Source organism: Bos indicus x Bos taurus, chromosome X (genome assembly GCF_003369695.1).
Source record: "Bos indicus x Bos taurus breed Angus x Brahman F1 hybrid chromosome X, Bos_hybrid_MaternalHap_v2.0, whole genome shotgun sequence".
In the NCBI taxonomy this organism is placed as follows: Eukaryota; Metazoa; Chordata; class Mammalia; order Artiodactyla; family Bovidae; genus Bos; species Bos indicus x Bos taurus.
The window spans coordinates 32001137-32025550 of NC_040105.1; the positions used below are offsets into that span (position 1 = coordinate 32001137).

At 37.2% G+C, this 24414-nt stretch overlaps 1 protein-coding gene across 9 annotated transcripts in view; it reads right to left on the reverse strand.

The window, feature by feature from the left end:
* The window catches only part of DMD (dystrophin), a 2656945-nt gene that overhangs the window by 1550091 nt on the left and 1082440 nt on the right, over positions 1–24414 (reverse strand). For all 9 annotated transcript variants that reach the window (XM_027533579.1, XM_027533577.1, XM_027533571.1 and 6 more), the window contains 2 exons: positions 12412–12513; positions 12177–12284 (listed from right to left, as the gene is read on the reverse strand). In XM_027533579.1, the coding sequence (XP_027389380.1) occupies positions 12177–12284; positions 12412–12513 (210 nt within the window). The remainder of the gene's footprint in view (positions 1–12176; positions 12285–12411; positions 12514–24414) is intronic.

The window sequence follows — 24414 nt, forward strand, 5'->3', positions numbered from 1 at the left end:
ATGGGGTCGCACAGAGTCGGACACAACTGAAGTGACTTAGCAGCAGGCATGGGATGGGGCCTAAGGATTTGCCTTTCTAAGGAGTTCCTGGGTAATGCTGCTAGTCTATGGACCACACCATGAGAACCACTGATGCTATCTGGAGGATTTCTTTGAGGGTCATCACTGAAGCTGAGCTCAAGTTAGCAAGTCCTGGTGAAATAGCACTGTTCACAGGGATTTGCCAAGCTCCCATAAGTACTCTGGCCCTGCCATCTTATCTTGCAGACACTTGATAGTGACCTAAGCCCACAGCATTCCTGTAGTCCCTGCACACCACACTCTCTTGGATCATCAACTTTTCCAGAGTTGTCCTTTGCTGGCAAATGCCACAGCAACAGTACTTTTCCACAGGAGCCTGTTTCTTGTTAATTTGGGCCTTCCCATGAGAGCCTACTTGATTCTTCCAGTCTTAGAATTCACCTCAGTTTCTTCTTTCCTTTGCTTTTTATTCTTTATGCCAAATAAAAACTCAATTTGGATGATAGAACGATATGATTTGGATAAAAAAACATATCAGGAGGAAATCAAATACTTGACTCCTCTTCTCTCACCTCACATGAAAAGTAGAAGAAAATCCCATGGGTTATTAGTGGTAATATTTCAAAACAAATTACATTGATTGTAAATAAAAGAGAGATTTAGCACACTGTATCTATACCTAGGTATGTAGTAGGAACTGGTGACAGATGGTACCTGTTTTGGGTCTCAGATTGTGACATATTTTAATGAACATTAAATTCTTACTCACTGCCTGAGTCAGCAGGGGAATTTTACCTCAAATTCTAGACCAGCTGTCAGGTTTTGTTAATTGGCTTAAACTATCAAATGGTAAGACTTATACAAAACATATTTTCACTTTGTTCACAAATAAGGTGACATAATTTGAATTTTAATCATATTGGAAAATTATTGAGACTTCGCTAAGAGAGCATTTTCATGGCCCTGGAGCTGGCAATGTCTTTTTATATAAAAATGTCAACATCGAGGCACATGATTATTCAAAACAAAAATTTTCAACTGCGGTTATTTTTCTGTCAAAGAATCGAATGTGATGAGTTCTGAAACAGCTTAAAAGTCTTGGACCTGAGTCTGGATATCTTGGTGTTCACTTTAACTCTGCTACTAATCTTCTATTACTTTATGCATGCCATGTGTTTTCTTCTGGGCCTCAATTTCCTCTTCTGAAATAACCTTGTCTGTCTCCTTGTTTCCATGCCCAGTGCTACTTAGTTCAGTTCTAATTGGCCTCTTTTCTATGAAAAGTCTTACTACCAAAGAGTGCTCTGGAAATGCAAATATGATTGTTATTCAGCTCCCAATGGCTCCCCATTAGTTTCAGAACAAAATTACAAATGTATCACTGCTATTTTTGCACTGTTTGATACATAGATTTCTTTTCTGAAGTCTGTCTTTAGTAATGATATCACTCAAAAAACACATTCTCTGAGGATTGATTTATATCAATGAGAAGCTAGTTTGTAATAACAAGTAATACATATGTGAATCTATTTTAAATTAAAAGCTTATAGAAAAATAGTCACTATGGAGCCAAAAATGTATGATACAAATAAATATTTGGTAATATGGTACAAATTTAACTGAGGAAATTTATTTAAGATTAGTTCAAATAAATTATTTAATTATTATGATGTATAATATATATCAATACAGACAGAAATAGATTAGGTAAAGTTATGAAACATTATTTACAATAGACCATTGTTTTATATCACAGTTAACATCACATTAGCATTTAGTAGAATTGATCAAAAATAGAAAAGAAATCCTAATTATGCAATACTTACTTGAAAAATCAAGCTCTTAATAAATATTGGATTGGCCTCTCCCTTACTGGAAAATAATAAAATTCACAGTTGAAGAGAAGCTTTGTAGATTTCTTTTTAATTCCATACAGTTCAACTCAAACTGAAATGTCTCAATGAACCCTGATGTCCCCTTAATGCCAAAGTTTGTTAATCCCTCAAAACATATGGGTGCTATAATCACTACCCCACCTGGGGAGAGTGTGCTCACCAAGCACCTGGTCACCTGAGCTGCTCGGAACTGGGAAGGGCACAAAACGCAGGCCCAACTAAGTCCGCGACTCTGTAGAGTACCCAAGAACCTGAGTGGCTTACACCTGGGAAGTGAATGCAACCCAGGGCCTGCTTTAGACAGTTCCCCTGCAGAGCAACCTGGAACTTGAGCAGTGTAGACTGGAAAAGCACACACGCTGTGAGTGGGGGCAAACCCAGTATGGCCCAGTCACTGCGAGCACTCCCCCCCATGCCAGTGATATTTGATTGCAGTGTTCCTCCCTCCCTGTAGCACAATTAAACAAGTGAGCCTAAATAAATGACCACTTTCAAACCCCTTGTGTCAGGGCGGAAGTTAGATATAAAAGAGACTTGCAAACAGAGGGAGCCAAGACAAACAAGAGGGAACCGCTTTGGAAGTGACAGGTACAACAGATTAAAACACTGTAGTTAGCATTGACTACACTGGAAGGGACCTATAGACCTTGAGAAGAAGTATAAGCTGGAACAAGGAACTATCTGAAACTGAACTGACCCCACACTGCCCTCAACAGCTCCAGAGAAATTCCTAGATATATTTTACTATTATCATTTTCTATTTTTTTTTAAATTTTTAAGTTCTTTATTACTCCTTTAATTTTCCTTTTTAAAACCTACTATAACCTTGTAAAAGAGAGACCCTATGTTTAAAGCAAATTTCATATTTTTTATAACGTTTGTAATTTTCTTTTGTGTTTTTAATAGTGTATTTTTGAGAGTCTAAACTCTACTCTAGATTTTTAACCTTTGCTTTTTGGTATTTGTTATCAATTTTGTACCTTTAAGAATCCAATCTTCAATACCCATTTTTACTTAGGAGTGTGATTACTGGCTTGATTGTTCTCTCCCCTTTTGACTCTCCTTTTGCTCCACCAGGTCACCTCTATCTCCTGCCTCCCACTTCTCTTCTCTACTTTGTGAACCTCTTTAGGTATTTCAGGCTGTGGAGAACACTTAGGGAACTGATCACTGCCTAGATTGGTCTCTCTCCTTTTTACTCCCCCTCCTCTCCTCCTGGTCACTGCTATCTCCTTCCTCCCTCTTCACTTCTCTATGGAACTCTGTGAACCTCTCTGAGTGTTCCAGACTGTGGAAAGTAAGTAGGGAATTGATTGCTGGCTATATTGCTCTCGCCTCTTTTGATTCCCCCTCTTCTCCTCCTGGTTACCTCTATCTCCCTCCTCCCTCTTCTCTTCTCTATGTAACTCTGTGAACCTCTCTGGGTGTCCCTCACTGTGGAGAATTTTCTTTCCATTAACCTAGATGTTTTATCAGTGGTGCTATAAGGATGGAGAAGTCTTGAAGCTACTGTAAGAATAAGACTGAAAGCCAGAGGTAGGACGCTTAAATCCCAAACTTGACAACACCAGAAAACTTCTGACTCCAGGGAATATTAATCGACAAGAGATCATCCAAAAGCCTCCATACCTACACTGAAACCAAGCTCCACCCAAGAGCCAACAAGTTTCAGAGAAAGACATACCAAGCTAATTCTCCAACAACACAGGAACATAACCCTGAGCACAAAAATACAGGCAGCCAAAAGTCACACCAAACCCATAGACACCAAAAAATTCACTACTGGACATTTTTCTGCACTCCAGAAAGAAGAGATGCAGCTCCACCCACCAGAACACTGAGGCAAGATTCCCTAACCAGGAAGCCTTGGCAAGCCACTTGTCCAAGCCCACCCACAGGGAGGAACCTCCACAATAAATAGGAACCACAAACTTCCAGCATAAAGAAAGGCCATCCCAAACACAGCAACCTAAACAAGATGAAAAGGCAGAGAAATATTCAGCAGGTAAAGGAACATGATAAAAGCCCACCAAACCAAACCAAAGAGGAGGAGATAGGGAGTCTACCTGAAAAAGAATTCAGAAAAATGATAGTAAAAATGATCCAAAATCTTGAAAACAAAATGGAGTTACAGATAAATAATTTAGAGACAAGGATTGAGAAGATACAAGAAAATTTAACAAGGACCTAGAAGAAATAAAAAAGAGTCAATCAATAATGAATAATGCAATAACTAAGATCAAAAGCACTCTGGAGGGAACCGGCAGTAGAATAACTGAGGCAGAAGATAGGATAAGTAAGGTAGAAGATAGAATGATGGAAATAAATGAAGCAGAGAGGAAAAAATAATTAAAAGAAATGAGGACAACTTCCGAGACCTCTGAGACAATATTAAATGCCCCAACATTCAAATCATAGGAGTCCCAGAAGAAGAAGACAAAAAGAAAGGCCATGAGAAAATACTTTAGGAGGTAATAGTTGAAAACTTCCCTAAAATGGGGAAGGAAATAGCCCCTAAGTCCAAGAAACCCAGAGAGTCCCAAACAGGATAAACCCAAGGCAAACACCCCAAGACACATATTAATCAAAATAACAAAGATCAAACACAAAGAACAAATATTAAAAGCAGCAAGGGAAAAACAACAAATAAATCACAAAGGAATTCCCATAAGGATAACAGCTGATCTTTCAATAGAAACTCCTCAAGCCAGAAGGGAATGGCAGCACATACTTAAAGAGTGATGAAAGAGAAAAACCTACAGCCCAGATTACTGTACCCAGCAAGGATCTCATTCAAATATGAAGGAGAAATCAAAAGCTTTACAGACAAGCAAAACCTCAGAGAATTCAGAACAACCAAACCAGCTTTTCAGCAAATGCTGAAGGATAGTCTCTAGACAGGAAATACAGAAAAGGTGTATAAACTCGAACCCAAAACAACAAAGTAAATGGCAATGGGATCATACTTATAAATGTTACTTTAAATGTAAATGGGTTGAATACCCCAACCAAAAGACAAAGACTGGCTGAATGGATACAAAAACAAGACCCCTATATATGCTGTCTACAAGAGACCCACCTCAAACCTAGGGACACACACAAACTGAAAGTGAAGGGCTGGAAAAAGATATTTCATGCAAATGGAGACCAAAAGAAAGCAGGAGTAGCAATACTCATATCAGATAAAATAGACTTTGAAATAAAGGCCATGAAAAGAGACAAAGAAGGACACTACATAAATGATCAAAGATCAATCCAAGAAGAAGATATAACAATTATAAATATATATGCACCCAACATAGGAGCACAACAATATGTAAAGCAAATGCTAACAAATATGAAAGAGGAAATTAATATAATAGTGAGAGATGTTCATACTCCACTCACACCTATGTATAGATGAACTAAACAGAAAATTAGCAAGAAAATACAAACTTTAAATGATACAATGGACCAGTTAGACCTAATTGATATCTATATTTCACCCTAAAACAATGAATTTCACCTTCTTCTCAAGTGCACACAGAACCTTCTCCAGGATATATAACATCCTGGGCCATAAATCTAGACTTGGTAAATTCAAAAAAATTGAAATAATCTCAAGCATCTTTTCTGATCACAATGCGGTAAGATTAGATGTCAACTACAGGAAAAAAAAAAAAACTATTAAAAATACAAACATATGGACGCTAACAACACACTTCTGAATAACCAACAAATCACAAAAGAAATCAAAATATGCATAGATATGAATGAAAATGAAAACACAACAATCCAAAACCTACAGGAATCAGTAAAAGCAGTGCTAAGGGGAAGGTTCATAACAATAGAAGCCTACCTCAAGAAACAGGAGAAAAATCAAATAAATAACCTAACTCTACACCTAAAGCAACTAGAAAAAGAAGAAATGAAGCACCCCAGGGTTAGTAGAAGGAAAGAAATCATAAAAATTAGGGCAGAAATAAATGCAAAAGAAACAAAGGAGACCATAGCCAAAATCAACAAAGCTAAAAGCTGGTTCTTTGAGAAGATAAATAAAATAGACAAACCATTAGCCAGACTCATCAAGAAACATAGGGAGAAGAAATAAATCAACAAAATTAGAAATGAAAATGGAAAAATTACAACAGACAACACAGAAATACAAAGGATCATAAGAGACTACTATCAGCAACTATATGCCAACAAAATGGACAACCTGGAAGAAATGGACAAATTCTTAGAAAAGTATAACTTTCCAAAACTGAACCAGGAAGAAATAGAAAATCTTAACAGACCCATCACAAGCACAGAAATCAAAACTATAATCAGAAATCTTCCAACACACAAAAGCCCAGGACCAGATGGCTTCATGGTTGAATTCTACCAAAAACTGAGAGAAGAGCTAACACCTATCCTATTCAAACTCTTCCAGAAAACTGCAGAGGAAGGTAAACTGCCAAACTCATTCTATGAGGCCAATATCACCCTAATACCAAAACCAGACAAAGATGCCACAAAAACAAGTAAATGACAGGCCAATATCACTGGTGAACATAGATGAAAAAATCCTTAACACAATTCTAGCAAACAGAATCCAACAACATAGTAAAAAGATCATACAACATGACCAAGTGGGCATTATCCCAGGGATGCAAGGATTCTTCAATATTCGCAAATCAGTCAATGTGGTATACCACATTAACAAATTGAAAGATAAAAACCATACAATCATCTCAATAAATGCAGATAAAGCCTTTGACAAAATTCAACATCCATTTATGATAAAAAGCCTCCAGAAAGCAGGCATAGTAGGAACATACCTCAACATAATAAAAGCCATATATGATAAAACTACAGGAAACATTATCCTCAAAGGTGAAAAATTGAAAGCATTTCCCCTAAAGTCAGGAACAGACAAGGGTGCCCACTCTAACTGCTACTATTCAACATAATTTTGGAAGTTTTGGTCGCAGCAATCAGAGCAGAAAAAGTAATAAAAGGAATCCAAATTGGAAAAGAAGAAGTAAAAAACTCAATGTTTGCAGATAACATGACCCTCTACATACAAAACCCTAAAGACTCCTCCAGAAAATTACTAGAACTAATCAATGAATAGAGTAAAGTTGTGGGATATAAAGTCAACACACAGAAATCCCTTGCATTCCTATACACTAACAATGAGAAAATAGAAAGAGAAATTAAGGAAACAATTCCATTCACCATTGCAATGAAAAGAATAAAATATTTAGGAATATATCTACCTAAAGAAACAAAAGACCTATTTATATAAAACTATAAAACACTGGTGAAAGAAATCAAAGAGGACACTAATAGATGGAGAAATATATCATGTTCATGGATTGGAAGAATCAATATAGTGAAAATGAGTATACTACCCAAAGCAATCTATAGATTCAATGCAATCCCTATCAAGCTATCAATGGTATTTTTCACAGAGCTAGACAATTTCACAATTTGTATGGAAACACAAAAAAACTCGAATAGCCAAAGCAATCTTGAGAAAGAAGAACAGAACTGGAGGAATCAACCTGCCTGACTTCAGGCTCTACTACAAAGCCACAGTCATCAAGACATTATGGTACTGGCACAAAGATAGAAATATAGATCAATGGAACAAAACAGAAAGCCCAGAGATAAATCCACGCACCTATGGACACCTTATCTTTGACAAAGGAGGCAAGAATATACAATGGAGAAAAGACAATCTCTTTAACAAGTAGTGCCGGGAAAACTGGTCAACCACCTGTAAAAGAAGGTAACTAGAACACTTTCTAACACCATACACAAAAATAAGCTCAAAATGGTTTAAAGATCTAAACGTAAGACCAGAAATTATAAAACTCCTAGAGGAAAATATAGGCAAAACACTCTCTGACATAAATCATAGCAGGATCCTCTATGACCCACCTCCCAGAGTAATGGAAATAAAACCAAAAATAAACAAATGGGACCTAATTAAACTTAAAAGCTTTTGCACAACAAAGGCAACTATAAGCAAGGTGAAAAGACAGCCTTCAGAATGGGAGAAAACAATAGTAAATGAAGCAACTGACAAAGAATTAATCTCAATAATATACAAGCAACTCCTGCAGCTCAATTCCAGAAAAATAAGTGACCCAATCAAAAAATGGGCCAAAGAACTACACAGACATTTCTCCAAAGAAGACATACAGATGGCTAACAAACACATGAAAAGATGCTCAACATCACTCATTACCAGAGAAATGCAAATCAAAACAACAATGAGGTACCATCTCACACCAGTCAGAATGGCTGCTATCCAAAAGTCTACAAACAATAAATGCTGGAGAGTGTGCGGAGAAAAAGGAACCCTCTTAAACCGTTGATGGGAATGCAAACTAGTACAGCCACTATGGAGAACAGTGTGGAGATTCCTTTAAAAACTGGAAATAGAACTGCCTTATGATCCAGCAATCCCACTGCTGGGCATACACACCAAGGAAACCAGAATTGAAAGAGACACGTGTACCCCAATGTTCATTGCAGCACTGTTTATAATAGCCAGGACATGGAAGCAACCTAAATGTCCATCAGCAGACAAATGGATAAGAAAGCTGTGGTACATATACACAATGGAATATTACTCAGCTATTAAAAAGAATGCATTTGAATCAGTTCTAATGAGGTGGATGAAACTGGAGCCTATTATACAAAGCAAAGTAAGTCAAAAAGAAAAACACCAATAGAATATATTAACGCATATATATAGAATTTAGAAAGATGGTAACAACGACCCTATATGTGAGACAGCGAGAGACACAGATGTAAAGAACAGACTTTTGGACTCTGTGGGAGAAGGCGAAGGTGGGATGACTTGAGAGAATAGCATCGAAACATGTATATTACCATATGTGAAATAGATTGCCAGTTCAGGTTCGATGCATGAGATGGGTGCTCAGGCCGGGTGCACTGCAATGACCCTGAGGGATGGGATGGGGAGGGAGGTAGGAGGGGGTTTCAGGATGGGGAACACATGTTCACCCATGGCTGATTCATGTGAATGTATGGCAAAAACCACCACAATATTGTAAAGTAATTAGCTTCCAATTAAAAAAAAAAACATATGGGTGCTATAATCAATGCCATTTTGTTTGCTTTAATGTTTTTCTTATTTTCCAAAACATGATATAAGCCCCTTCTATGTGAGGATAATCATTTCTTGTGCTACTCTTGTATTTCTCAGAGAATCTAATTAAGTTTATTTTAGACTTATTAGATTTATGAAACTTAAGCTTATTCTAGAACTATACTGTTTATAATTTTACAGAACATTCACAGGTACTTTTCAGTGTTACATTTTAAATTTTTACTGTAATCTTATTCTAGGTATGTTATACTTTTTCAAAGAGTACAAATCTGTTTCAAAAAACAAAGTTCAAACTTTACCTACATATTATAAAATTAATATTTATGTCCTTCCAAAATTCATATTTTGAAGGCCTAACCTTCCAATGTTATCATATTAGGAGGTGGAGCTTTGGGGAGGTAATGATGCTTAGATGAGGTCATGACAGTAGGGCCCCCATGCTAGGATTCTGCTTGTGTGCTAAGTCACTTTAGTTGTGTCTGACTCTTTGTGACGCTATAGACTGTGGTCCACAAGGCTTCTATCTCCATGGGATTCTCCAGGCAGGAATGCCGGAGTAGGTTGCCAGGCTCTCTTCCATGGGATCTTCCCAACCCAGGGATCGATCCTGAGCCTCTTATATCTCCTGTGATTAGTGCCCTCATACAAAAAAGAAGGGATACCAGAGCTTCCTCTGTCTCACCAGGAAGAGGGCCCTCACCAAGAACCAAATCTTCCAGCACCTTGATATTGTGCTGCCCTGTTTCTAGAACTATAAGAAATAAATATCTACTGTTAAAGTCACCAATCTGTGGCATTTTATTACAGCAGCACAAGCAGACTAAGATAGAAATTGGGAGCAAGAACTGGTGTCTCTTGTATCAAATACCGAAAAATGCAGAAACAGCTTTGAACGGGGTCATGGGTAGAGGGTGAAAGAGTTTTGAGGTACATGCCCGAAAAAGTCAAGATTGCCATGAAGATAACTTCGAAGGGCAACTCTGGTGAGGACTCAGGGAGAAAAAAGGAGAGCTGGAAAGAAAGTTTCCATCTTTTTAGAGAATACGTAAATAATCATGAACAGCATGTTGGTATAAACATGGATGATAAAGGCCATTCTTTTGGGGTCTCAGACAAAGTAAGGAACATATTGGCCAAGGGAGAGAAGACGATCCTTGTTATAAAGTGGCAAAGAACTTGACTGAATTGTGTTGATGTTCTAGTATTTTGTAGAAGGTAGAACTTGTGCATGATGAAATGGGATATTTAGCTAAGAAATCTGATGTCTTTGGGAAATATTTAAGCAAAGTGTGAAAGGAACAGCATGGTTTCATCTGAATGCTTAAGGTAAAAAAGCAAGAAGAGAAAAATCAGTTGAAGAAGGAAGTGTTTAACAAAAAGAACCGGAAATTATGGTTTTGTAAAATTCTCAGTCTATCCACATTGGAAAAAAAAAAATGAGAAAGGATGTTTAGACGTGAACACTAATGGGTGTGGTTGATCTACTATTTGATGAGGATATTAGTGTGGATGTGAACCAGAGACCTAATCAGCTCTCTGATCAGAAGCCGGGGTACAGATGTATACATTATGGATACATGAATATGAAGCCATGGATACTGTAATATACTAGTAGAAATGCCAGCTGTGACTAATGGAAACAAAGAAAACCAGGATTGAAGGAAGATTGTGAATACGTGCATTCTTCCCATGAAGAAAAGAGAATGATATAGGTGATACAAAGACATCAGGGCCGCCACCCCTACCGTAGGCCCAAATAGCAGAGCCAGTTCCTCATGGGTTTCAAAGGGTGGGGCCACCTCTCAGGTTTGGGGGGACAGGCAGGCAGGATGCCGCCACCTAGTGTCTCAGGAGCAGCCACGACAGGGAGTCCTGTGAGTGGGACTGCAGCAGAGAGCCATGTGGGCGGGCAGTGCACTGTGATGCTGAAGAGGCAAGGCCATTTTGTGGAATTCTGGGGGTGATGGTGCCACTCCGGTGGCCCTGGAGTGCAGAGCATCAGTCCAAAGAGGAATATTGTCAAGCATTAGGAACTTACAGAATTGTTCTTGCTATGTTTCCCCTTTTCGAATGGGAATACCTATCCTATACCTGTCACACCACTGTATTTTGGAAGCATATAACTAGTCTGGTTTCACAGGTTCATAGTTAGAGAGCTCAGCCTCAGACTTTGAGTCTTATTTGATTAGGAAGATAAGATTTTGAACTTTACAATATATGCTGAAGAGTTGATATTGGGACTATATAAGTTACTTTGGGTCTGTTCAGATGGAATGAATATATTTTGTATGTGAGAAAGACACACATTTTGTGAGTCCAGGGTTATAATGATATGGTCTAAATGATTGTGTCCCCACTCAATATATATATATATATATTGAAATTCTACATCCCCCCAATATCATGGTATTAAGACACTGGGCCTTCGGGAGGTAATTAGGTTTAGATGAGTTTATGACAGTGAAGAATTTATGACATGTGAATAGCTGACTCATTTGAAAAGACCCTGATGCTGGGAGGGATTGGGGGCAGGAGGAGAAGGGGATGACAGAGGATGGGATGGTTGGATGGCATCACTGACACAATGGACATGGGTTTGGGTAGACTCTGGGAGTTGGTGATGGACAGGGAGGCCTGGCGTGCTGCAGTTCATGGGGTCACAAAGAGTTGGACATGACTGAACGACTGAACTGCACTGATGACAGTGAAGCCCCCATGATGGGATTCATGACCTTGTAAGAAAAGGCAGAGACACTAGAGTTTCTCTTTCTTCTATGTGAGGGGAGCAATACTATTTGTTGTTGTTCAGTTGTGTCTGACTCTTTGCAACCCCATGGGCTGCAGCATGCCAGGCTTCCCTGTCTTTCACTATCTCCCGGAGTTTGATCAAATTCATGGCCATTGAGTCGATGATGCCATCCGACCATGGCATCCTCTGTTGCCCCCTTCTAGTCCTGCCTTCAATCTTTCCCACAATCACCTTTCCCTATTTTAATTAAGACAAGTAACAATATAATTAAAGAGACTGATATAAGAAAGAACAACGAATATTATGTTTAAGATTTAAACATTAGAAAGACCAAAGAAGGATGTTAGTAAAAACTACTTTTTTTTTTTTTTAATAATATCAATAGCTAAAGAATACGTACGGCCAGTTTTTGAAGACTTGATAACATTTCACTTTGATCCTTAAAGCCAGTTGTGGGAATCTTGTTCAATGCATCTTCTTTATCTGAAAGCCATGTACTAAAAAGGCACTGAAAGAAATCAAATAATTTTAAAAGAGAAAGAAAAATAATTATTAAAGTACATCATATATTTTTATGTACCCATTTAACATCTCTCCACATCTTTCACTGATACACTATCCCCCATGTAACTCACCTGCTCTTCAGTAAAACGTTGCCATTTTAGAAGAACATCCTGTAAAAGAACCCAGCGATCTTCAGTCCACCTACAGATGTTTGCCCACCGATCTCCCAGTACCTGGGGAAGAGAAAACCCACCACAACATCAGCAAATGCTTACCTGTTAACTATATTTTATTAAAAAATGGCATGAATGATTTGTAAAAGTATCTAACTTTGGTTATCTTATGTATACTAGGAGTTGTAAGGAGCATCTGTCAGCTTCTGCTTATAATTATATAAGTACATGTCTTTCATTTGTCATTAGATTATTTCACTGTTGCACCCTATATGGAAAAGTAGAGATACTTACAAGAAGTATAAGGCAGATATCACACCACTATTTGAAATGTCTACACAGCAAATATAAACAGTAAAATATAAATGTAGAATGAAATAGGATTTGTCATTGATAATATGGAAAATGTGTATCTTTCTTAGGTCTGAAAATATGTCAAAAGAATAAAAGTCTGGCTAAAAAATAGGATGTCAAAAGACTCTCATCTGAAGCAATCTTATATAATTAGAATTGCTTAATATTTTGATTGTAGAAGAATATTAGTACTGACTTAACATCATATCCACATGTGAGTTTTTAAAGTTAACTGGATTATTATTACAAATATTTAAAGTCACTATTTCTCTAAACTGTTCTATTGAGAAAACTCAGTAGAGTAATAGTTTTCTGAGTAAGAGTTGCCCTGTCTTTAGCCTGTCACTAATACTAGTGGCTCAGTGGTAAAGAATCCACCTGCTAATGCAGGAGATGCAGATTAAATCCCTGGATTGGGAAAATACCCTGGAGAAGGAAATGGCAACCCAGTCCAGTGTTCTTGCCTGGGAATTCCCATGGTCCGAGGAGCTTGGTGGGCTACAGTTGATGGGGTCACGAAGGAGTTGGACACAACTTAGTGACTAAACAACAATAACAATATCTATATGCACATGCTATTTTAGTATGTAATATAAAATAAGCACTAATATTTTTAGGTGAAAAAGCGTGTTGTTATGATTTTTGTATAAAGGTACTGTTTTAAGAAATGTATCATTTATTTCAACAATATTAGGATGCACTTCAGAGTCTAAAATTCCAATTTTTTTTACTTCCTTATAAATAATAAAATTATTTACCCATAGATATTAGACCTCTAGAGCTAGAAGAATCTCAAAATATGGAATCTTATTTTGTATAGAATAAGAACTAGAAAAAATGTTTGTTACTCATATTTTTTACAAATATACTCAGCATCTAAGATAAGCCTGATCATAATTTCTATGTTACTTGATACTACACATTTGGATTGATCCAACTAGAAAACTTTGATGTATGATTCAAATAATATAAATGTAATTAGCATCATGGCAAAACCCATCTATCCCTAAATAACTCAGAGACCTACTCTTTTTTATTGTATTTAATCTACCACCTTTTAGAAAAGGAAGTCTCATACATAGGGGTAAGAAGTAAGCAATAAATGTTTTTCTACAATATTAAAATGATCATGAACTCAGATACAGCTCAGTCACAGGTGAGTTTTCAGTTTTTCTTCAGAAATGTCAAATAAAAATATTATTACTTTCAAGCATAACATAAGTGATTTTGCATTTTTTATAGTTTCATTCTCTACTCGGCCACTTTTGAATTACATTAGTTTATGACAGAAGCCTTAACACTGAAACAGTGATTCAAGATACCCAGGAAATGCGTAACATAACTCAATGTATTCAACGTTAGCTATTTAATTATTACAATTAAAATTTGGGATTTTTTTCTCAAAAACATATTAGAAGTTATTTTAGTAAACTTCCTAGTTACCTTGTAAGGACACATCAGATAAAATGGCATGTAGCATACCTGGTAATGGATTAGTTGTGAAAAAAAAAAAAAAAAACAGCTTTAAACGGAGAAACTCTTGCCTGTTAGCCATAAACTACACCATCTGCCTGATTTTATGATGCAGATAGAAAAGGTCAAATTGTGGGACGTTTATTACAGGGCTCCAACCCCAGTGGAGATGGGTGTCAAGGGCTAAGAGAGAAACTCAAACTGTAGCACCACCTTCATAAATGAAAGAAAATTAACTAAGACGTCTAAATAGATATACTATTTTCTCTCCAGTGCTACAAGACACACAAAGCTAGAGGCTAGCGAAGTAGTATCTTAGGTTTGCAATCTTATAGAGCTTTTATAATTTATTGATTTTAGTAGGACATTGTATAAAACAAATCCACATAAAGACCTCTATTCTAGATTGCCAAAGATTAAATTTACAGAAATTGCAAAATATACTGTGATATACTTTATACTATAGATTTTCTAATTATTAAAAAAAATAGTTAATATTTTTTATATACAGTCAACCTAGTCAAAACAACCTAGTTAAAACAACTATTTTAAGAATATTATTTCTATGAACAGATGAATAGATAATGAAATTTCGCCATTTGCAACAACATAGATGGGCTTGGAAGGCATTATGTTAAATGAAATAAGCCAGAAAGAGAAAGACAAATACTGTATGATATCACTTATATGTGGACTCTTAAAAAAAAGAAAACTAGTAAATATAACCAAAAAGAAGCAAATTCACAGATACAGAGAATAAATTAGTGGTTACCAGTAGGGAGAGGGGAAGGGCAATATAGGGGTAGCAATAAACTAAAAGGATATATTGTACAACACAGGGAATATAACCAGTATTTTACAGTAACTATAAATGGAGTATAATCTTTAAAAATTGTGAATCACTATGTTGTACAAATACAACATATAATATTATATGTCAACTATACTTCAGTTAGAAAAGGATAAAAAGATTATCATTAAAAGTTTCCTTTGTATTCAAATAATCATAATAGATAACTTTTATAATTCCACTGAGGTTAAATATTCAGTCAATATTTAATTTATAGTTAAGTATAAGCTCTGATTCATTCATCCACCAATCATTAATTTATTTAAATAACAAATATTTTTGAACATACACTATGTGCCAAAAATGAACAGAATAAAGATGTTATGGACTGAACTGCATCTGCCTAAAATTCATATGTTAAAGCCCTATTGACCTCTACCCTAGAATGTGACTGTATTAGAAGACAGGACCTTGACAGGCAGGGCCTTTAAATGGGGCTTTTAAGTTAAAATGAGTATGTTAGTGTGGACTCCAGTTCAGTCCGACTAGTGTCCTTACAAAAAGAGGAAATAAAATTGTGTCTTTAGAAAGACACAAGGGATGTATGGGCACAGAGGAGAGGCCGTTGGGTGGACATAGCAAGAAGGCTGCCATTTGCAAGGCAAGGAGAGAGGCCTCAGAAGGAACCAAACCTGCCCATACCTTGGACTTCTAGACTCCAGATCTGTGCGAAAACACATTTCTGTTGTTTAGGAAATCCAATCTCTGGCATTTTGTCATGGCATATCTAACAAAGTACATAGGACAGATTTAAGAGAGGCTGATTCCATGGCACTGCAAAATGTCTCACAAAATTAAAATAGTTATAAGATGCACATATTAGAGTGGGGGCATTTTAGAGAATACATTTCAGTTACTACTGTAAAATGAATTTAAATTGTTCAAATAGAGCAGAATTTTAATAACGCATTGGGACAACTTCTCAAATACAAACATGCTATCATTTTGTGATTTTTATGGAGAATATAAAATTATCTAGAGTCAAAACACTTGGATTCAAGTCTTAAGTCAATCAACTGCTTGGATTACCGATCCGTGTTGTTGTTTAGTTGCTAAGTCACATCAGATTCTGGGAGAAGGCGATGGCACCCCACTCCAGTACTGTTGCCCAGAAAATCCCATGGATGGAGGAGCCTGGTAGGCTGCAGTCCATGGGGTCACGAAGAGTCGGATACGACTGAGTGACTTGACTTTCACTTTCCACTTTCACGCACTGGAGAAAGAAATGGCAGCCCACTCCAGTGTTCTTGCTTGGAGAATCCTACGGACGGAGAAGCCTGGTAGGGGGCAGTCCATGGGGTCGCACAGAGTCAGACACGACTGAAGCAACTTAGCAGCAGCAGCAGCACATCAGATTCTATTGTGGTCCTATGGATCATGGCCCACCTGGCTCCTATGCCCATGGGATTTCCCAGGCAAGAATAGTAGAGTGGGTTGCTATTATTTCCTTCTCCAGGGGATCTTCCTGGCCCAGGGATCAAATGCATATTTCTTGCATTGGCAGGCGGATTCCTTACCACTGACTCTCTTTCAAATTATGGAAACATTTTAAATCCATAATTTCTTGTAATACTAGGAGCAATTCTTTATCTTCCCCTACTCAATAAAATCAAGTGACTTTTTCAACAAACGTATGGCTAAATCATATGTCTCTCAAAGAAAATAATCATGCCAACTTAAAGAACTGCTTCAAGTATTAAACAAGATCATGTATTGAAAAACAGTTTTAACTTGAACTGAGTTATATAAGTGTTGGTGGTTATTTATATTTTGCTTGATTGTAGTGTTTCTATGAAGCCTTCTAAGAACCACCAAGGGTGAACTATTTTACTCATTCTAAAAAAGTACTTATTACATCTTTACAAGTAGATGTTTAGAACTGCAGTATATTCTTTTTTAAAAAATTTCCAACACGACAGCATACACATCCTACAGCAACACATTCTACTGCTTAAATACTACTCTCAGAACAGTCTCAATGAACTGAATCCAAGTCACTTCTGTTACAAAGCAGGCACAGTGTTTTTACTGATCTCAGTGATTAGTTAAGTGAATTAGAAATCATGGTTACATGCGTGCTCACAGCTTCAGTTCAGTTCAGTTCAGTCACTCAGTTGTGTTCGACTCTTTGTGACTTCATGGACTGCAGGATGTCAGGCTTCCCCGTCCATCACCAACTCCAGGAGCTTACTCAAACGCATGTCCATCGAGTCGGTGATGCCATCCAACCATCTCATCGTCTATTGTCCCCTTCTCCTCCTGCCTTCAATCTTTCCCAGCATCAGGGTCTTTTCAAACGAGTCAGTTCTTCGCATCATGTGGCCAAACTATTGTAGCTTCAGCTTCAGCATCAGTCCTTTCAATGAATATTCAGGACTGATTTCCTTTAGGATGGACTGGCTGGGTCTCCTTGCAGTCCAAGGGACTCTCAAGAGTCGTCTCCAACACCATAGTTTAAAAGCATCAATTCTTTGACGCTTAGCTTTCTTTATAGTCCAACTCTCACATCAGTACATGACTACTGGAAAAACCATAGCTTTGACTAGATGCGACTTTTGTTGGCAAAGTTATGTCTCTGCTTTTTAATATGCTGTGTAGGTTGGTCATAGCTTGTCATCCAAGGAGCGAGTGTCTTTTAATTTCATGGCTGCAGTCACCATCTGCAGTTGTTTTGGAGCCCCCCAAAATGAAGATCTGTCACTGTTTCCACTGTTTCCCCATCTACTTGCCATGAAGTGATGGGACTGGATGCCATGATCTTAGTTTTCTGAATGTTGAATTTTAAGCCATCTTTTTCACTCTCCTCTTTCACTTTCATCAAGAGGCTTTTTAGTTCTTCTTTGCTTTATGCGATAAGGTTGGTGTCATCTGCATATCTGAGGTTATTGATATTTCTCCCACAGGTAGATTTTTACAATACCATATTCACAGTTATAAGAAAATGTACATAGTGCTTGAATTTATGGATTTATATGTTTATTGCTTAGAAATGCTGGCTCTAATTTGAATTACAAAGGATGGAGCTAAGCAATCTTTGGATTATCAGTCAGCTTTTATAAGCACTCAGAGATGCTGGTTCCTATCACTGCCTAAATGGGTGCAACTTCATTGTTAGACAAGTGCAAGAGATTGGATCAAATTGAATTGACAGGAAGCTAACTTTTTTTTTTAATCACTATATTAGGGTTAGAAATCTCTCTTAAGAAAAAAAAATCAGTCTTTCTCTGAGTTGCCATTTAAGTATACAAATCCCCTGAGCTTTTAGGAATAATGCATATTTTTGTAAGCTAGGTAAACATTAGGCACATAAATGAAAAATGAATTATAATGTCTCACAAAGTGATAAGAAGAAATTAATTTGTATTTATGTCCTCATTTTGTCTCAGCAGTAAGAGCAGCAAAAGGTCAGTTCACTTACTCTAACACATTTTCGTGGGCTAAATCACAGCTCCATTATCCTCTAGGCTCAGATCCACAATGGGGAGGATTTTTCCCTCCCATTTAATTCACATCTCATATTGTTATACATGCCAAGGACATTTCTCATCTGAATTCCTTTGTTTGGTTGAGTTGGCTTTTCAAAGCAAAAGCGGAAAATGGCTATCAAAAGAACATTTGGATAAAAGCAAGTGTAGGAAATTTGACAAGTCTGGGAGGTAAAACTTAAGTACCTTGACCCTTGAATTTATTGAAGACAGTGTAAGAAAGTGAAAGCTAAACTGTGCCCAGCAAGATTGGCATTAAGAGATAAAGTGTCCACAAGTGTATGTCCATTAAGGAAGAAACACTTATGTGCCACGGACCACACAGTGCAGCAGCAACTGAGATTTATGAGAGGGAGGCAGCAAGCAACTCGTCTCCTTTTATCCCAGTTTCAAACCCTGGGATATACTCCTCTGCTAAATGAATTTTACATGTAATGAGCCTTCTGAAAAATAATTTATTTACTTCTTGAGTCTTGTTTCTTAATTTGTAAACACCTATACCGTTAAAAACAATTAGCAACTCCATCTTACATCTTACTGACGGTGAAATGGAAATAATATCAAATGACTTTTGGAAAGAACGAAAGCACCCATTATGAGGTTAGAAATGGCCAGAGTATTAGTGACTACTGTTTAGCCAAGTCTATGATTCCCTCTCAACTTTTGTTGCTAAGTTGCTAAATCGCTTCAGTCGTGTCCGACTCTGTGCGATCCCATAGATGGCAGCCCACCAGGCTCCCCTGTCCCTGGGATTCTCCAGGCAAGAACACTGGAGTGGGTTGCCATTTCCTTCTCCAATGCATGAAAGTGAAAATTGAAAGTGAAGTCACTCAGTCATGTCCGACTCTTCACGACCCGATGGACTGCAGCCTACCAGGCTCCTCCATCCATGGGATTTTCCAGGCAAGAGTACTGGAGTGGGGTGCCGTTGCCTTCTCCACTTCTCAATTTTATATTTTTTAAAAAGAAACTGTTAACTGAAGCATATATTATAAAATGGCATGTCTTAAAGCTTCACTGTCTAACCTACGGTTCAGGGTGAAAAAACATCTTTTGATGTATTAGGAAACACTTATTGGAGGTTTCTTTGAAAATATCATTCTTACTTCTGTTTAAAGGATCCTGTAATAACTCCTAACCAAACTCAAGGAACTCCTGTCACTTTTAATGGTGCAGTTTATAGATGAGGATACTGACACTCAGACGGGTTAAATAACTTATCTAAGGGCAGAGAGGTCAAAGGATTGAGTATATGGGATTTGACCTTCGATTCATCTGGCTACAAGCCCATGCTCTTTCACGATGCCACTCACTTGATAGAGCATTCAACATAAAAAATATACACCTTGTGATTTGTGCTATATAACACAGTGGAACGTACAGGGATACCAGGACTATGCTGAATCTTTTTTCTGAGTACTTTCATATTTGATTTTAGCAGGAGTTTGATGAGATTTAACTAAACATTTTATCTAACCTACCTGACAAGGATTTGCTTCCCTGGTGGCTCAGAGGTTAAAGTGTCTACCCGAAATGCGGGAGACCTGGGTTCGATCCCTGGGTCGGGAAGATCCCCTGGAGAAGGAAATGGCAACCCACTCCAGTATTCTTGCCTGGAGAATCCCATGGACCGAGGAGTCTGGTGAGCTACAGTCCATGGGGTCTCAAAGAGTTGGACAGGATTGAGCGACTTCACGTTCACGTTCTGTTTAAAGGATCCTGTAATAACTCCTAACCAGACTCAAGGAACTCCTGTCACTTTTAATGGTGCAGTTTATAGATGAGGAAACTGACACTCAGATGGGTTAAATAACTTATCTAAGGGCAGAGAGGTCCAAGGATTGAGTATATGGGATTTGACCTTCGATTCATCTGGCTACAAGCCCACGCTCTTTCACGATGCCACTCACTTGATAGAGCATTCAACATAAAAAATATATACCTCGTGATTTGTGCTACATAACACAGTGGAACGTACAGGGATACCAGGACTATGCTAAATCTTTTTTTTTTTTTTTTGGAGTCTTTTCATATTTAATTTTAGCAGGAGTTTGATGAGATTACCTAAACATTTTATCTAACCTACCTGACAAGGATTTGGAGCCTGCTGTTACAATTTGATTTAAAAAACATTTTTGATATTTTAGCTCCATATCTGTTTAAAACGCTTTTTAAAAATCAAAAATGCGGACACTTCTAGATCAAGAACACGTGTTCTTTGCAAGGACTTATTTTGAAAAGGTAAATATGACTGTCTGATTCGTTAATGAAATTCTGCCTTGGTGATCATGCTAAAGGCGTAGGGAGATTTTTTAACTTGAAGAAGCATGTTCTTCTGTGCTATGGCAATCACTTCCATATTTTATTTATTTTTCTGAGTTTCTAAAGTGCTAATGAATAAATCTGGGAAGGCCCTATTGTTGTTGCTGCTGCTATTGTTTGCAGGCTATTATTTAATGTTCTGTGGCAGCTTAATAAACTCCACACTCTCCAGCTCCCACCAGTCTATTCAATTGGGACACCAGAAATAAAGAACAGGAGTCCTAAGGAGCATTCCAGCACAACAGTGTTCCCTCCAGCATCCATCACATTTCCAGGCATTCCTTGGTAGCTTGAGGTTTTACTGTTCTTTATTGGTTTTTGCCTCCAAGTATCTGACTGTCCTGAAGTCTGCCCTCCCCCTACATTTACTCTTGTGCTTAATGTCTGGTGTAGAAATACATGCATTTCATATAGTATATGAATGTCTCAAAGCTGAATACCACCACTGTAATTATCAATACATGGTTTTTCTCCCAAGCAGTGTCTTAATGCCCCCTTTTTCTCTTTCTTCTTCATTAAATATTAATATCTGTCTACCAGTTATTTAAAGTAACAACAAGGCTATTTGTGGTGAATTTTTTTAAAGATCCACAGGAGTGAGAGTTACATGAAATTCCCTGTATTCTCTACCTCAAATTCTAAGTCTTTAATACTTAAAATGGGTATTAGGCATTTAGCAGAATCTCTGAATCTAACAAACTTGTGATATGTCACTAGGTCAAAAGTACAGACAACCTGAATTGTTATCCCACTTCAACTGCTGTCCCCCTTGGTCATATCCATTAGCAAACTCTTAATCTCACCAGGGTTTAGCTGTCCTACTAGTGAAATGGATATAATAGTATCTGCCTCCTACCCTCCTAGCCAGGTCAATACTGGGGTTAGGTCAACAAATACGAAACTGCTCTGAAGACTATGATGAATTATAGAGATGCTTGTCAACGGTAAGGACTTAGAACTTAGTTGATGGAAAAATAAATCAGCTTTTGTTTCCAGGGGTGATAAATCTACAGCACAATAGACTTTTTAATAGAGAATACACTGAAACATTTCAGCATGATGTTAACTTTACTAGGTTTCTGTGTTTTACCTACAGTCAAATAAAACTTAGTTTTGTACAAGAGTTAAAAAATCTCTTCTTTTGCATTCTTAAACCAGGAGCATTTTTCATTATGTGCCTTATTTACAGATAAGTGACTGGAAATCCCTCTATATTACATTCTAACTCTTGCCATTCAATTTATTCCACCTATAAGAAATCACATGTTCCAAGAGGTACATGAAATAAAATGTATAAAATAATCTAGGTGTGAGGGAATGAAGAGAGATGGAGACTGCAGCTAAATGGAGAGCTCATGGTAAAGTGGGCAGATCTATTCAATTCCTACTGAGGTTAATATGCAGGAAGACAGACCCAGGATCATCAAATCACTTGTTTTCTCCAGAAAGGCTAGAAATTCATAGCTTCATATCACATTTCCTAAATTTCAATGATAAATATGTTATTAAATTCCATGTGGACTGAATATATTTGTAATTTTAGATGCAATAGACAAATTCCTAGAAAGACAAAACTTAACTTGAACTGACAAAAAAGGGAAAATCTGGAAAATGGAGGTAAACTATTTTTAAAAACATAAACCAAAAATAGAAAGGCTTCAGTTTCATCCACCTCATTAGAACTGATTCAAATGTATTCTTTTTAATGGCTGAGTAATACTCCATTGTGTGTATGTACCACAGCTTTCTTATCCATTCATCTGCTGACGGACATCTAGGTTGCTTCCATGTCCTGGCTATTATAAACAGTGCTGCGATTAACATTGGGGAGAGGGAGAGGGTGGGATGATTAGGGAGAATGGCATTGAAACATGTATAATATCATATATGAAACGAGTCACCAGTCCAGGTCTGATGCACAATACTGGATGCTTGGGGCTGGTGCACTGGGACGACCCAGAGGGATGGTACAGGAAGGGAGGAGGGAGGAGGGTTCAGGATGGGGAACACGTGTATACCTGTGGTAGATTCATATTGATATATGGCAAAACCAATACGATATTGTAAAGTAAAAAAATAAAAAAAACAGAAAGGCTTAAGTCCATTAAATATACTGACTTCTCATTTAAAACTTCCCCCATAAGGAAAATTCCAGGCATAAATGGTAAGTTCCCAAGTCTCTACACTGCTGTTGCTAAGTTGCTTCAGTCGTGTCCAACTCTGTGCAACCCCATGGACAGTAGCCCACAGGCTCCTCTGTTTCTGGGATTCTCCAGGCAAGAATACTGGAGTGGATTGCCATTTCCTTCTCCATAGTAAGGTACTTAACCCTAGTGAGCATATCACAAGAAAGGAGAACAATACTCCTTCATGGACACAATGGGAAAATTCTAAGTCAAATGTTAACAAAAAAAAGAAAAAAAAAAATCTAGCAAAACATTAAAAGGGTTATACATAGCCTCCATGTTTGGTTTATCTCATATATGCAAGGCTATTTTCACATTAAAAAAAAAAAGCAATGTGATTTTACATATTAATGGAACAAAGGAGAAAACTAGTATGATTGTCTCAGGTTATCCTGAAAAATAAGTTTGATTAAATTAACACCCAGTAATAACAAAACCTTTTAGAACACTAGGAGAAAAAGGTGTGAACAAGAAGCCTACAGGAAATACCATACTTGACAGCAATTTACTAAAAGCCTCACCTCTGAGAGATAAAATGGGAAACAACAACAATAATCTCATTGTACTAGAGTAAGCAGCAAAAAAATTTAAGAGAAATTAATAAGATGAATGATTGGAAAGGGAGAAATAAAACTGCCATTAACCCCAAACCACCTGGGTACATACATCTGAGTGACGCTACGGAGAAACTACTCAAGTTAAGAAGTAAACTAAGCATCATTTCTGGATATGAGGCCAAGGAACAAAAATAAAAGTGTACTTCTCAATATCAGCAACAGGAAATAAAACATGAAAAACTTAAAAGATAACTATTTGCAACAAGACCAGAACTATCAAAAACCTAGCAAGAAATCACATAGAAAGTCTAAGACCCACTATCTTGAGAACCATAAAACATTGTTTAGAGAAAATAAAGACCTAGATAAATGAAAGAATATTTCATTCATAAATTAAAATATTTTATTTAATAAAGACATTTACCACAAATTAATCTATATATTCAGTGAAATCCAATTAAAACCAAAACATGTTTGAGGAGGCGGTGATAAGCTGATTCTAAAATTGATATGGAAAGCAAATGAATAAAAATGGTCAACACAATCTTTAAAAAGAAGAAATCAAATACAAATATAAAGGGTTTACCTTGGTCAAGCTAGACTCAGTGTTCTCCATAGCTTCATTAAACTTTAGACTATAGGCCCCAACATTTCTTCTCAGAGCACTTTAGAAAGAAGTTGTAAATTTTTTTAATCTGCCAGTTTAAGATGTAAATAGCCTACAATCCAAGAAT